The sequence below is a fragment of the Amphiura filiformis genome, chromosome 1, assembly GCF_039555335.1.
Source record: "Amphiura filiformis chromosome 1, Afil_fr2py, whole genome shotgun sequence".
Lineage (NCBI taxonomy): Eukaryota > Metazoa > Echinodermata > Ophiuroidea > Amphilepidida > Amphiuridae > Amphiura > Amphiura filiformis.
This window is the reverse complement of record NC_092628.1, coordinates 56,930,777-56,945,549: the sequence shown is the minus strand read 5'-3', so window position 1 is coordinate 56,945,549 and position 14,773 is coordinate 56,930,777. Positions and strand designations below refer to the sequence as shown.

Here is a 14,773-nt window from a genome sequence, read left to right as displayed (position 1 = left end):
CGTGAAGTATTTCGCTGAAGGGGAAATTCCCATAGCCATCGCGATGAGTCTGAATAGAGATCAGTGGTCTGACCCAATCTTTATCCCGATCTTTATACCAATTTACGTACCTCACAGGGGCGCTGTTCATAAATAATGACCCCAGACAAACGAGCATCATGACAGAAACCAGATTAAAGCCTTAATGTATGATCTTTTTATTTTTTCAGAATATACCTTTATTTTTTTCAAAACTGATTTTTTGGCATAATTATTTGTAATACTTACACATGTTCCAACTTATATCTATGAGCAAACTGTCTAATTCGCCCTATTTGTAGTAAAACGGGATTATTTTCTGTTGGTCCGACATATTATCATAATTTTTCAGATTTAATATGATAGTATGTCAGAACGATCGCAAATCTTAATCTCCTACGAAGCCAGTTTGGTTACGCTCCCCCGCCCCCTTGGCGTCAATCCAAAAAGTGCGAGATATTTCGAGTGATAGAGGTGAATGATGTTGTTTCTTTGCAAATTTCCCATGTTTTTCGCGTCCAAATGTATTGAGAACTTTCATAATGATTGCATATTATCATTTTGGAAGAAAAATTTAAAAAGATCGTACATTAAGGCTTTAATTCGTTTAGCAAATATATATATAAATATAAAGTACTACAGAACGAAAGTACCGTCAACACGTTGCCTATGATGGCGCAATGTAAATAACACATGATAATCACGCAGGTTCGCAAACGCAGAATAGGAATCAACTGAAATTTTGGGAATAAGTTTTTTTTCGTGTATATCTAGGCCTACTTAAAAATGTCATAAAAAGAGGATGCTAGGATCACGAATGATACTCCTTTAATATTCATATATAGGCCTACTCTTATCAAGTTATCATGCTAACGGAGGCTTGCTGCTCAAACCAAATTAAAACCCTCCCACTCGGCTATAGGTAATCAGGCTTGAATCCTTTTTAACTATTTAGAATAATATAATTTTGCTTTGATACCAAATAACATATTCAGAATTGTTTGTGAAGATTTTTACGTAATAATCCAATGACGATATCGCATATCTGACCCCCTCCCATTTACAAGTTAAGTTAAACTGAAAAGTGCCATCACTTTTTAACATTCGATAGAGATTTGTGGAAAAGTGGTGGCGCTATAACAGTCGATCATTGTTATTAATTTTTTATTCTTTCTTTTATTCGTGACACATTTTGTGCTTCTTCTTTATCTGGTTCTATCAAAATTCCACAAAATTGTGACGATATTCTTAGTACGGTCAAATATTAGGAATTTCATTACGAATTTCAGAATTGTGGTAATATTTTCACTCCAGAATTTTGACAATATTCTCGCTGTTATTACTTAGGAATTTTAATAATTCCAGAATTGTGACAGTGTTCTGAACGCCGACTTTGGACCCCCCCCCCTCCCCCTCGGAAGAAAATGCAGCCCCCTAAATGAATCATATGAATGAAAAATCATGGAAATGTCAAAAATAATCTCCCATGTTCAGGATTTCCAATTTTGAACTATATTCTGCTGGAATGTATCGCCTTTGGGGAATTAAGTCTGGCTTTCCAACAATCACGACTGGACAGAAATAGCTCAATACACTCACACAGTGCATGCTTCCTTTACCCGGTGCTGCATGATAGTCCAGTAGCTGTGACAAAGTAGTAGTTCATCACGTTTTGACGTGACAGATTCGTAGCCGGCATGTCGGTACAATGACCGAATAGGGTGCAACTTGCCAGATTTGAGTCCAGCCCTCGTTTATACGGCGCGGAGTTTAGGGTTAGGGTTGATGGGGTAGGGCAGTGTTGTAATAAGACTATAGAGTTGCACCCTATTTGGTAATCGCCCCAGCATGTCAGACTAATGCTCACGCTGGTCCCGGTTCCGGATGTTCTAGCTAAGTGACCAGCCCAAGACTACTTTGACCAGACAGTCTGGATGACATCGGTGACCTATGTCGTGCTTCTGACCCACTCATTGGTTTTCCTGTCTCTTTTTGCATGTTTTGTGATCCCAAGCATACTCCTTTCCATACTGTGTTGAGCCACTCTCAACTTCTACTCCATGCCCTGAGTCAAGGCCCAATCTTTTGAGCCATATGTTATGGCTGGGAGGACACACTGCTTGTAGACTTTCTGTTTAAGACATAATGGCATATTGCTCTGCATCACTTCATTCAATTTTTTCAAAAGCACCCTATCCTGCCTTTACTCTTCTTCTAACTTCGTCAAAGTGGTTGTAGTTCATTTTGACAACTTGACCAAGTACACATATTCTTTTACTTTTTCTAGTACTGTTTGGTGAATATAGATTTGCTTCTTGATGACAAATCTGTTGAACATGCTTTTGGTCTTGCTCATGTTGATCTTCAGCCCCACTTGGTTACTGGTTGCTTCCATTGTTGAGGGCTTGAAGCATAGACTCCATTTCATCCGGGTTTTCTGCAAAGATTATAATAATCATCTGCAAATCTCAAGGGGCTTGTCCTCTCCCCATTGATCATGTTGATATTGATCCCTTTCTTTTCACATGCAAGCTTTTGTATGATGGCTTCCTGAGCTGCTTTGAAAAGTTTGGTGACATGGTATCTCCCTGTCGACCCCCCGGGGAAAGTTGATTTTGTTGCTCTCAGAGTGTAGCCGGATGGTAGCTGTTCCTTGATTATGTTGACATATTTGCTCTCGATTCCCTGGTCAACCAGTGCCGGTGTTTCAATGCTGTCGACATAGTCGAAAGCCTTCTCATAGTCAACGAAAGCCAAACACAATAGCTGCTGGTATTCATTTGATCTGGTTAACTACATGTTCATGATGTTGGTGATCTGTGCTAGAGAATCCGCTTCTAAATCCGGCTTGTTCTCGGGGCTGGTTGAAGTCCAACGTAGCAGTGAGCCTATTGGTGATGATTTTGGTGACAAGCTTTATAAACATTGGATAGAAGACTGATTGGACGATAGTTTCCTAGATCTGTGATGTTGCCTATAATGACAATGGCATTACTCCAATGTCTGGTATTCTGCCTTTTCGGATACACCGTGTGAAGAGATCAGCTAGCTTACTAATTACAACTTCACCTCCCTCCTTCAACACATCAGTCAGTATCTCATCCTCTCCTGGTGCCTTTCCTTTCTTCATATCTTTAAGGGCAGATTTTACTTCATCTGCATTGATGGGTGGTATATTGGGATCACTGGTTGAGACTAAATGTGGGCCTTCTACTGGGATCTTGCTGCTGCTGTAGAGGTCCTGGTAAAAATGTTCAACTCTGGATATAATTCCATTCCGGTCTGTTATTACTTCCCCATCCTCATCTTGCAGGGCAAGTATCTGTAATCTCCCAAGTGTTAATGCTTGTTTTGTCTTTTTGTAGCTTCTGACCCGGCTTCTGCCTGCTTCATCATATCTAAACTTAAACTGTTAAACACTAAGATATTGTGTCTTTTGCGTGTAATGTGCAAAAAGTAGTCATATTAATATATGTGCAAACTAAACAGTACACTTCATTATTTTTACGTAAGTATATATATTTTCTCATCGAAATCAACGGAAGAATAATGAGATCAAACAAAAAAACATTGGTATATACGAGGGTTGGTCAATAATATCCCGCAACCATTATTTATCACCGCTCATGCATGACTTATTAGATGACTGTTACTTACGATCAATAAAGTTTGTACCTTTGTCTTTCAAAACACACAACAATTAGTATCAGAGTACCTTTAATTACGTAATCTCATTTGCATAAAGTCATTCCCATAATGTACACTGACAATTGAATATATGAATACAAAAGCCACCTAAGTCCATACTTTGGCCAAATTGAGTCAAGCATGGGAAATTGTTGCTATACATAGGCCTGTCATATGCATGAAAGAACAGCTCAAATTCATCCTTGGGCATGTGAAAAATAGCATGTATGAAATAATCACCCAATTCCATGATTTGAGTCTTGTAACACATTGATTGAAATCCAGTATGTATAAAAGTCCACTTGTAACACATTCATTGCTAGAGAATGACTTTTGAACAAAAAATGGGTTTAATAAAGGAAAGTGTGTGGTTTATATTACATGGCAGAATGCTTATCAACATTATACATACCTATGTGCTTTATTTTGTATTATCTTACTAGTGGTAATCTCATTCTAACATTGTTGTCTTTGTATATGATTCAAAAAACCACCTAAGTCCAAAATTTAAAATGAACCCCACGAAGTCCCTGAAATGCTAATCGTCATACCTAATACAGGTTAATCCACTCATTTGCACGTAAAACTTACCATATTGACCAGGTAAATCTAACTGAAGGAATTAAAATGATACACGGGTTTTTCTCTCAAAATAACTTCGCATGGACTTAGGTGGCTTTTGTATTCATGTATTCAATTGTCAACATTGGCGGGAAATTTGAATTGTAGTTGAGGAACGTGTAATAAAAAGAAGCAGAAGTAAGGACCAAAACAATTTACAAGCCTTGGTTTTGGTATGAGGTAATCTGAGTATATTCAATTGATAATTGTGAAAGAAGAAATATATCCGTCAACAGATCAGGAAAGGGACTGTCTTTGAACTTCACCAAAAATAGGCCTTAACGACAAACAAAAATGGTGTGAAAATCGGGAGAAAAGAGCCCACACGGTAGAAGAAAGAATCCAAATTATCTCCAAAATAAAACAAAAACAAATATTATTATTGGTATGGTATGAGAGATCATAGTCAGGACAATAGAATTTGTTGCAATAAAAATAGAAATATGCGCATGCGTTGATGGTACGCATGATTGAAAGTACCAAAATGTATGAAAAAGGATAATTCATCAAAAAGCGCTAAAAATATGGCTAATACAAGGTTTGCGGAACAGTAGCTGTGTGAGTGAATTGCTATACCAAGTCTTACGCTAGAATTAGATATACCTTTCGAAATTCAAATTTCTTATTCAATCCAGAGCCTCTCTATATGGTGTGCTACTATGATTACAAAAACAAGACCTTTTGAAAACAAGGGTTCATTAAGAAAGAAATGTTTGTGATTTCACCACTGTGACATCCCTTTTAAATAATCAGTAGATACCCAATCAAACCAGGTACCGTTTGTTAAATTTTGTCATCGATTAATCTTTCTATCTCTTATTATGTAAAGAACAATGGGTGATAAAGCCTGCTCAAAATTGGAGCTATTCAACACGATCCCTTTTCTTTAATAAAAATGGTATAGATCTAAAAACAGTACAGCATCATTCCTATGTTATCGGTCTACAAAGTTGCAAAAACCGCGCCAGATTCCATACTTTCATTCTCAAGGTATTTGGAATTACGTAACAATACCTCAATTTGGCACGAGATTATCTTGACTATTTTTCACTATAAATCAGGCAGTGTCCGTACACTATTGTGTTTATGCTAATGTCATTACGTAATCAAGTATTCAGCATCGCTAATACATATTTGTTTTGAAAGACAAAAGTACAAACTTGTATTTAACGTAAGTAATAGTCATACAAGTCATGCATGAGTGGAGATACACCATAGTTGCGGGAACTTATTGACCAGCCCTCATAGCAGCTCGATTTCCAGTTTCAGGCTGGGATTTAGGGTGGGGCTGAAACCCGCGCGATTGATTTATTTTGGCGTTTCTGCATGATAGAAAAGTAGATCAAACCTTGATATTCTTCGGCTGATAGCAGCAAGATCCTGTGATTGGTGAGAAAGAGTCTCCCTTTGGTCATTTTGTCTTTGTTAGTAAAATAGTAGGCTCAGTGCCAGATTCGGTGACTGGTTTGAATATCACGTCAGTGTAGTAGATAATGCGCCCAGACCCAAGTATCTGTTCATCCCTGAATAACATACCTAAAGATGAAAAATTGTTTTCTTGTAATAAGTATGATGAACATTTTAACAAAAGTGGTCAGGGGGTCCCTATGGACCCAACATGTGCTTTTTCCGCGATTGCATGTAAACGCGTTTGATTTTTTGGAATAATTCTGGTATACCATGTACCTACCCTGCGAACAAACATAACCCTAACCCTATTTAACCCTAACCCTAAAATACTGGGTGCGCAGGATAAACCAGAATTGTACCTAAAACATAGGTGCGCAGGCCAGAATTGTACCAATTTGTTTTGTACTTGACAGACTCTCCAAGACGGTTATTTCAACACGTACAAAAATCAAATCGCGCGATTCATTAATGAGATAATTAGATTGGTCCACAGAGACCACCAATGGGGGTAAAAGTTTAAAAATTATAATTGATTTATCCGTTTGTATGTGCATAGAATATATATAATATATAAAGGTAAGTAAATACTATTAATCCTTTATAACTATGTTGACCATATAGTGCTTTTTGAAAAAGTGTAATCCTATGGGAAGAAATTCTGATGATGATTGCCCATCTTTTTAGGTAAAAAAGTAAGTTCCCCTTTACATTTGACCTTTATAAAAATATGCGATTGGAATGGATCTTTGAACAATATATAAACCGATCATATTACAGCACAAGGCGACCATTTGATGATGTCAAAGCCTTTATGTGTTATATAATTTAAAACGCTCATTTCACAACTGACAATTTCGGAAACTGGACGCTGATTGATTAAAGCAACATTTTCCAATATGTCAGCGCTCAAATTGGACGCAATAGATGAATAGACGATGTGAGTCCGTTATTTCCATACGTGTTTCTGTTGCTCGCGATAATTAGGTCGTGGGTCAAGGTTAAAAGTACCCTGGAAGCTCCTGGATATACTGGTTGAATTTATACTCGATTGCTTTTTCAGAAATGCGAATCGCGCGCACGCTCAGCGACAGTGAAAAGGGAAGTTATTTTTGCACATTGAGACTGACCGAAATTAAAAGCTATTAAACAGCCCAGTGCACGAGGAACCAGACAAAACATACGACAGGTTTTGAACGCGCTGAGAATATCGTACAATTAATTATATTATTCCCACCCGCGTGAACAGAAAATATGGTGCCTGGACTGCTGCTAGTACTAGGATTGTTAGCAATAGTATCTACAACGTACGCTAGCGACCCTGTGGTAAAGCTATATAATGGCGGACTCGCGGTCACTGGAAGACGATTTCAATTCCGTGCTAAAGATACAGACTTTGAGGTGGATGCATATTTAGGTATTCCTTACGCTCAACCTCCTGTAGGACCATTAAGATTTAAGCCACCTATACCTATGGAATTGAAGGGGGAATTCAACGCAAAGGAGTACGGCAAGATTTGCCCACAACCTATAATGCCCGAAATCTTTCCATTTTTAAAGGCAGAACAGGTTGATGAGGATTGTCTGATATTAAATGTCCATGTTCCTGTGTCAAAGGTACGTATTAAATATAATACAATTAACTAGGCCTATCTTTAGTAAACGCAAATGCTCTTAAATTGCTCGTCATGTAAAAAAGCTTAAAAACAAGTCGAAAAGTCGTTTTCACTGTCAAAAATGCTTTGTTATTGCAGGGCTATGAGACCTTTTGGTTATTGACAACATTGGGCAATAAAAGGTCAATCCCTATTTATACTAGCCCTACCACAGGGCCTTTTTCCTTCTTCTTTCACGCTATCCCGGGCACGCTATACTCCGAGATACGCAGACCCCAAGAACTGCTTAACCCACTAACCGCTGTCCCCCAATAGCTCCCAATTATATTGTTTAGTCCTATTTTACCGGTGCAGTGATCTGTTTAGGGTTTTGTTTTTGTATGGTTTTGGGGTTTTTTTTATCCCGAGAATCCTGGTTTGTTCATGCATGGTTTAATATTGGTGTTATACACTGGTTATAATGATATTATGATAATGATAATGATAATAATAATGACAATGATAATGATAATGATAATGACGATAATGATCAGATAGGACAATAATAATAATAATAATAATAATAATAATAATAATAATAATAATAATAATAATAATAATTCATAATCTGCTTCTGCTGATATGTTATTGTTTCAAATAAATTTGTTGTATAAACTATGCGGCGGCAAGCGCGCAACACGCATGACATCAAAATACAATAGCGTCAAAATGCTTATGATATTTTTCAGACTTGAATGAAAGAGTACTGAAAACAATTATGTATCTATAACCTTTCAGGTTGCAGAATATTTTGTATTTTTATTCTTTCATTGTCAAGAAATGAGTCAATCTGTCAAGCACCGATTTTGGTCTTTTTAACTGTCTTTTGCACATACTCTTTAGCACATACCGTACATGTACATGCATGAACAATCACGTCCACATGTACATGTATACACACATCACGGCATGTTTCATGATGATAATTACAAAACGATTGTGACGATAATAATTAGCGATGAAGATAGATAAATAAATAAATAAATAAATAAATAAATAAATAAATAAATCTTTATAACAATTTTCAAAAGAGTTACAGAAACAGCGGTTAGTGGGTTGTGAGCTGGTGACTGAGTTTTTAGCAGTTCTCAGTTTATAGCATGTCTATAGCATGATGTCTTTATAGTGTGTAAAAAAGGCCCTGTGGTATGACTAATTTATACAGCTTTATATATATAGATACATATAATTGACCACTACCTATTTTGTGCAGTGGCATGGCGTAGCTGTGATTTTTTCCAGGGGGGGGGGTGGAGCCTGTATGGGGCAAACAAAAACTGGGGGTAGGTGCGGGTGGTGCGACTCATCCCCATCGAAAAGAAAGTGTACTTTCAGAGTAAAAATATCAAAGAAAAATAAAAAAACAAAGGAAATAAGTTTAAAATTTGCAATACAGTGGCCCAAGAGGGAAAATGGTAAACTGGGTTATTACTTTTTCAAAGATTGCGCGCTCCACGAGAAAAATTTGCCTTTTTATTACTAATTTGGTCTTAATAGAAATGAATTTTGGCCATAATTCTTACTCATTTTCTGGCTAAAGTGCTCACGAAGCGCGCTCAAAATGTCCAATTTCAGTTTTGCGATGTTACCATCTTTCGGTCCAAAACATGGTGTTTTGGGGAACATACATCAGGCAATTTTAGGGGCCTGGGCCCGGACCCATCTGGTCTAATGTTTGAAATAGCTCAATGGGAAATGACTAAATTGGCCAATTTTGTGTCGATACTGACAATTTTCTTTTTGGATTGGCCCTTTTATTTATTTATTTTTATTAATCAAGGTACTTTTGTGCAATTAGCATTTCAAAAGCTTTGTATTTCTTTGTCCTTTCTTGACCACCTTTTTCGATTTTTCTTTTTGGATTGGCCCTTTTATTGTTTTATTTTTATTAGTCAAGATAGGCCTACTGCTCCTATAGGTGCTTTTGTGCAATTAGCATTTCAAAAACTTTCTATTTCTTTGCCCTTTGCCCACTTAAAAGTGGTCACAAACCCTTAAAAGAGTTACCATACACATTTTCATGAAAGGATATCGGTATTTTGGAAACCCTAGACTAAAAATATACGCATTACTATTACTGATGAAGATGGTAGATTATTATAGAAACGTCACTGAAAACGCGAGTAAAAATACCATCTTTTACTAATGGATTTGATATAATGAACTTTCAAAATCATTTTCACAACAATCCAGATGAACTTGTTCAAAGATATACGCATTTCAATTGCCCGTTCGACATAACATTAACAATTAAAGTCACACGTGGAGGTTGGTTGTTTCATATTCGAAGCGGTACCCCCATATTTTGCATTGAATTTGAAATAACAATTCTGTGATTTGTTCTAACCTAACCGTGCTAACTGTAATTTTATAGCCTTCTAACGCTGCTGTGATGGTTCATATACACGGAGGGGCTACATGATTGGAGCTGGAACTATGGAGGACTTCGATTTTTATCCAATGTCGGCGCTTGGTGAAGTCATCATAGTTTCCTTTAACTATAGATTGGGTACTCTTGGATTCTTAAGTACAGGTAATGTTCATTTGTATTGTTAGATTCAAACTGTTAACATAGTTTTTTTAATTTTATTAAAATGTCATCGAACAGGTAGGTGGCTTGAAAGATTGGATTGACTAAAAGAGAGGTGTGGTTCTCATTTGAGCTTTCTCTCCGGTGTTGGTGAATAAAAGCGTGTTAACAAAATGAAGACTGAATACTTGACATGCTAACTCAAAATACTATCTCGCCGAAAACCGTCACGTGACCAACGAATTTATGTAATAAAAATGTTGACTTGAAGCTATTTATATTCATTGGACCATTTGTTTGTATCCTTTCTGCAGCCGACGAAGTGTTGCCTGGAAATTTGGGAATGTTTGATCAAGTAGAAGCCTTGAAATGGGTTCAGAAGAACATTGCCGGTAGGTGATAATGTGAAATATACACACCCTCACACACACCCACATTTATACCCCATTACCCCACACGTACCCCTGGGCATACACCTCACACTCACACCCCACGCACCCACCCCGCATATTATTGATTGATTAATATTATTTATTTATTAACTATAATTAATTAATATTAATTAATTAATTCAAATTAATTAATTAATTAATTAATTTTAATTAATTAATTAATATTTATTTATTGGTGCGTGGGTGGGGTATGTATGAATTTCAGTATGATGTGTAGGCAATCCCGGCCAATTTTGGGCTTTACTCCACATTCCTCGTTCCCCCGTCAGAATAATAAATCGGCTTTTAACACACACCCCTCCCGCACTAACCCCAAGATCCCCGAAAAAAATTGCTAGTGCTGGTTTCACTCACTTATATATTTACTTTTAATAAATGCAGTATTTGGTGGTGACCCAGACAGAGTAACCATCTTCGGAATTAGCGCTGGAGGAGCTAGTAGTAGTCTGCATACTCTATCGCCACTCAGCAAAGGCTTGTTTGCCAGAGCCATCATGCAGGTAAGTTCAAGTATACCCTCTTCGCTATAAATGTTGTTATCAAATGTTGGCCAAAGGGGAGGCAATCCCCAATTTTGGACTCTGCTTCCCATTAACATTCCCTCCGGCCCTCCCCACACTGACCCAAACCCCCCGGGAAAATATTTTTGGTGTCGGCACTGGTTATCATATCGTCGTCAGTGTAATTTACATAATTATTTCTATATTTCATTATTTGTTTATTTTTAAATAATTATTAGAGTGGAAGTGCTGCTGCACCATGGGGGCAGCAGGACGACGCCGAAAACATCCGAAAGGGAGCATTTTCTTTGGGTAAGGCCGCTGGATGTAATGAAGAAAACACCAAACAACTTGTGGATTGCTTGATGGATGTAACTGCTGACGAACTCGTTCAAGCCTATCAAACGGTAAATATACGATCAGTATCATTGTTCAGCTGATAATTTATTACAATAATTGCTCATTAAAATGAAATGTGCAAGCTGGTAAATAAATACATTGTCCACAAATAATGTAGCCGATATGGATATAACAATTTGTAGCATACAAATTCGCCAAACTTCCTAATATTATCGATACCGTAGTTGCTTATTGTAATTTGCAAGTTTGTTAACCCATTTATAACACCACAAGTAATTCTGTACAAGCCAATACGATGGAAACACATTAAAGTGGGTAACCCTATTGGTTTAGGATATGGATTGTTTTCAAACTTACGTAGGCCCCTACTATGTCAAATATCTTCCCCTGTAATCATCCATTTAAAAATGTGAATAATTAGCACAATTAGCAAGCCAAAGTTATGTATGCGCGAATTTTATCATGGTCCCGCATCATTAACAGAGAAACATGCGAACAATTTGCGAAGGTAGGAATATCAGTTCCGGTATCAGCTGTTACTAGTAGGCTATAGTAGAAGCTTAGGAATGTTCGCGTATTTACTATCCAATCCATGTCATTCTCCCAATCATTCTTCGCAGTGAAATTCCTGGAGCTACATTACCCACAATGCTTCGGGCATGAGACATTTTCGCTAGCGAGGTAACCACATCGGACGATTCTTTTCCATGATTTCTTCGGAAATACTTTAATTTGGATCGAAAATACGATCTTTTACATGATACCAAAATCTCATCAACAATGAGGTAAATCAGGGGATGATGCTGTCCTGAGACGAATATTCGTCTCAGATGCTGTCGATCGGGCCACGGGCCTTTAAATACTTGAAGTGCATAAGAATATGGTAAAGCAATACAAATCGTCTTCCATTTCGCTTTTATGACAGACAAGCATGTTTGAGAAACCTTTTTAGCCTGCTTATTCTTATTTATAGCCTGCTTATTCTTATTCATTTGTTTGGTTATGTTTCAGGCGGTTGCAAGTAACACATTCTTCTCGCCAGTGTTTGATGGTAAATTTTTCACAGAACGATCAAAAGACCTCATTAAAAAGCGATCATTCACAGTGGAAAACATGGACGTTTTGGTTGGGCACACGAAGGATGAAGGAATGATGTGGATATTCATGCTTTATCCCGGAGTTATTGAAAACCGCACGTTAATGCCACATTCTTTGACGTAGCTCTATCAATGATCGGTGTCAAACTTGAACCTCTTCAACGCGCTGCTACGGAACTGGTCTATTTTGACGATCACGTGATATGCGATCCTGATCCCGATTATTTCGACGCTACCGTTAAACTATTAAGTGATTACTCTATCCGTTGCCCAACTGATACGTATCTTCGTGCTGCATCTGAAGCTGGTCTCGGCTCTGTGTATGCGTATGAATTTAACTTTCATCCTTGCAAATCTTTGTACAACACGCCGTGGAGCGGCGCTTGTCATGGTGATGACGGCACATTCTTTGGAGTTCATTTCGTGCCAAACGACTACAACCTTACTGACGTGGAAGTGGATATGACTTTAAAGATTATCATGTACTGGTCAAATTTTGCAAAAACAGGGTACGTTACTAATGATAAATTCAAGCTATATACAAAATTTAGTTTAAATTTGAAGTTGAATCCGATACTTGCAAATTAATTACTTTCTCTGTGCATTTGTTGGGTCCAGAGTGGTACTGTGATGTCCTGCATTTCATTTTTACATTTTTACGTGCATGTTATGTCGAGCCCATGTGAAAGTATTTAGACTATGTACGACATCGATCTTAGAGCTTGTAAGTTGGTAAATATTATAGTAAACCCCTCAAATATTGGAAAGTCCGCAGTCATGTAACCCATCCTACACCAAAAACCTGTTGTGACAATTAGATTGATGAGGTCGTGTGCAGAATCTTGTTAGCTCCAATTTGATACCAAATTTGCTACAAAACACGAAAAAGGTGGATAAGTATACCGGGTATGTACACCACCAGTGACTGTGGAGCGCCCGGTGGTGGGGTTTCTTTTTGTTCATTTATACCATGTATACAAGCTTATTATAAGCATGAAATTATTAACTCATTTTGAAACATTGAAGGAAGATAATAATCTCATTATGCCGGCAATATGTTCAAAGAATTTGTTGATTTTTTTCACGTGCAGGAATCCCAACATTGGCAATGAAAATGAGGAAGCCTCCACTCCCGCAGCAAAGTTATTAGAATGGCCGCGATACACTGTAGAAAGCAGAATGTTCAAAGAATTGTCACCATCGATGAGGAATATACCAGACCCGTCAGGAATAGCATGTAGACTATGGAATGATTATCTACCCAAATTAGATGCTGCTTTAGGTAATTTAATCATGATCTGTCCTGTCATGCAAATCAATTAAATTCTATAAAGGTTTATGAACCTGTATCTGCTTTAAAGTTGGCATCATGTAAAGTTCGTATTCGTTTATCATACTTTGTTCAGTTAACGCTATTGTTTCTAGTGATGCGATGCCCAGAATTATGACACCAACATTAAGGTGTTTAATCCTTGTTTGAGGTCACCATCATATACAGCTGATATTCAATTCCGTTAAGCAGCGCCGATCTGCACATCTGTAAACCGACGATTCGTATAATTTGGGTACGCAGTAGACCTTTTTCAATGACCAGCACTTATCACTGTCGGCACAGTTTTCCTTTTTCGAAGGAGGAAAATTGTATTGTCAAATCAAATGTCATTTGAAACGACGTATAAATATGTTTGAACACACCTAGACATTGCTAGACGGGCGTCAAGAAGGCTTCAGATTGGTGGTTCGAGAACCGCCCTTATTTTGTTATTATTGTATTATTTTAAGCCTCATTGATTTATCATGATGTTTCTCTTTTGTTCTTTCTCTCCAGCTGACAAAGAAGAGTGTAAATCCCATTGGACCAAAGGGACAGAATCGTGCAGCGAGGAGTCGGAACCTTGACATTATTATGAACTATTAGACTTATTTTAGTGTAAAACATGTGACCTACTACAATCTTGTAAATCATGTTAAAGTTGTCATAATTGGTAGAGTAATTTAATACTGATTAATCTAAGTTATTTCAGCAGCACCCATTCAATGGGAAAAGGTAATTGAACTTTACACAGAGATTTAAAGGGTGTCTCCGGCAATCACAACATTATGCCTTATATGATAGAAAATAGATTATCAAGCACGAATCACATGGTTTTATTTGAAACAAACTCATATTGACCATAAAAACGAATTAATGCAGCCGTCTCTCAACACGCGATATTCAAAATTCCCGGGCGCCGAAATTATCCAGTGCAATGACGTCCCAGTAATACAATGAAGGCTGACAACAATTGAGCACAAGTAACCATGACGTCATTGCACTAGACAATTTCGGGGCGGGAATTTTGAAATATCGCGTGATGAGAGTCGGCTGCTTTTATTCGTTTTTATGGTCAATATGAGTTTGTTTCAAATAAAACCACGCGATTCGTGCTTGATAATTGTTTTTCTA

The 14,773-nt window shown here is 37.4% G+C and overlaps 2 protein-coding genes across 2 annotated transcripts; one reads left to right on the top strand and one right to left on the bottom strand.

The window, feature by feature from the left end:
- Nucleotides 1–2,992: 2,992 nt before the first annotated feature.
- Nucleotides 2,993–5,741, bottom strand: LOC140161855 (uncharacterized). The gene is made up of 2 exons (XM_072185153.1): nt 5,675–5,741; nt 2,993–3,402 (listed from the first exon to the last, which is right to left on the bottom strand). Exons 1-2 carry the CDS (start codon nt 5,739–5,741, stop codon nt 2,993–2,995), a joined length of 477 nt encoding a protein of 158 aa, XP_072041254.1.
- Nucleotides 5,742–9,805: 4,064 nt separating this feature from the next.
- On the top strand, nt 9,806–14,395 carry LOC140149321 (cholinesterase 1-like). The gene is made up of 7 exons (XM_072171588.1): nt 9,806–9,921; nt 10,233–10,310; nt 10,752–10,870; nt 11,110–11,277; nt 12,242–12,836; nt 13,419–13,609; nt 14,156–14,395. Exons 1-5 carry the CDS (start codon nt 9,807–9,809, stop codon nt 12,449–12,451), a joined length of 690 nt encoding a protein of 229 aa, XP_072027689.1. The 5' UTR covers nt 9,806; the 3' UTR covers nt 12,452–12,836; nt 13,419–13,609; nt 14,156–14,395.
- Nucleotides 14,396–14,773: the final 378 nt, after the last annotated feature.

What these genes read in the sequence shown, in the direction of transcription:
- LOC140161855 (XM_072185153.1), bottom strand. Translation starts at nt 5,741, where the DNA reads ATGACCAAAGGGAGACTCTTTCTCACCAATCACAGGATCTTGCTGCTA. An exon ending in ATCAGCCGAAGAATATCAAG is followed by an intron (nt 3,403 to 5,674) that starts GTTTGATCTACT and finishes ATGATGAAGCAG; the next exon opens with GCAGAAGCCGGGTCAGAAGC.
- LOC140149321 (XM_072171588.1), top strand. Translation starts at nt 9,807, where the DNA reads ATGATTGGAGCTGGAACTATGGAGGACTTCGATTTTTATCCAATGTCG. An exon ending in TTGCCAGAGCCATCATGCAG is followed by an intron (nt 10,871 to 11,109) that starts GTAAGTTCAAGT and finishes AATAATTATTAG; the next exon opens with AGTGGAAGTGCTGCTGCACC. An exon ending in TCGTTCAAGCCTATCAAACG is followed by an intron (nt 11,278 to 12,241) that starts GTAAATATACGA and finishes GTTATGTTTCAG; the next exon opens with GCGGTTGCAAGTAACACATT.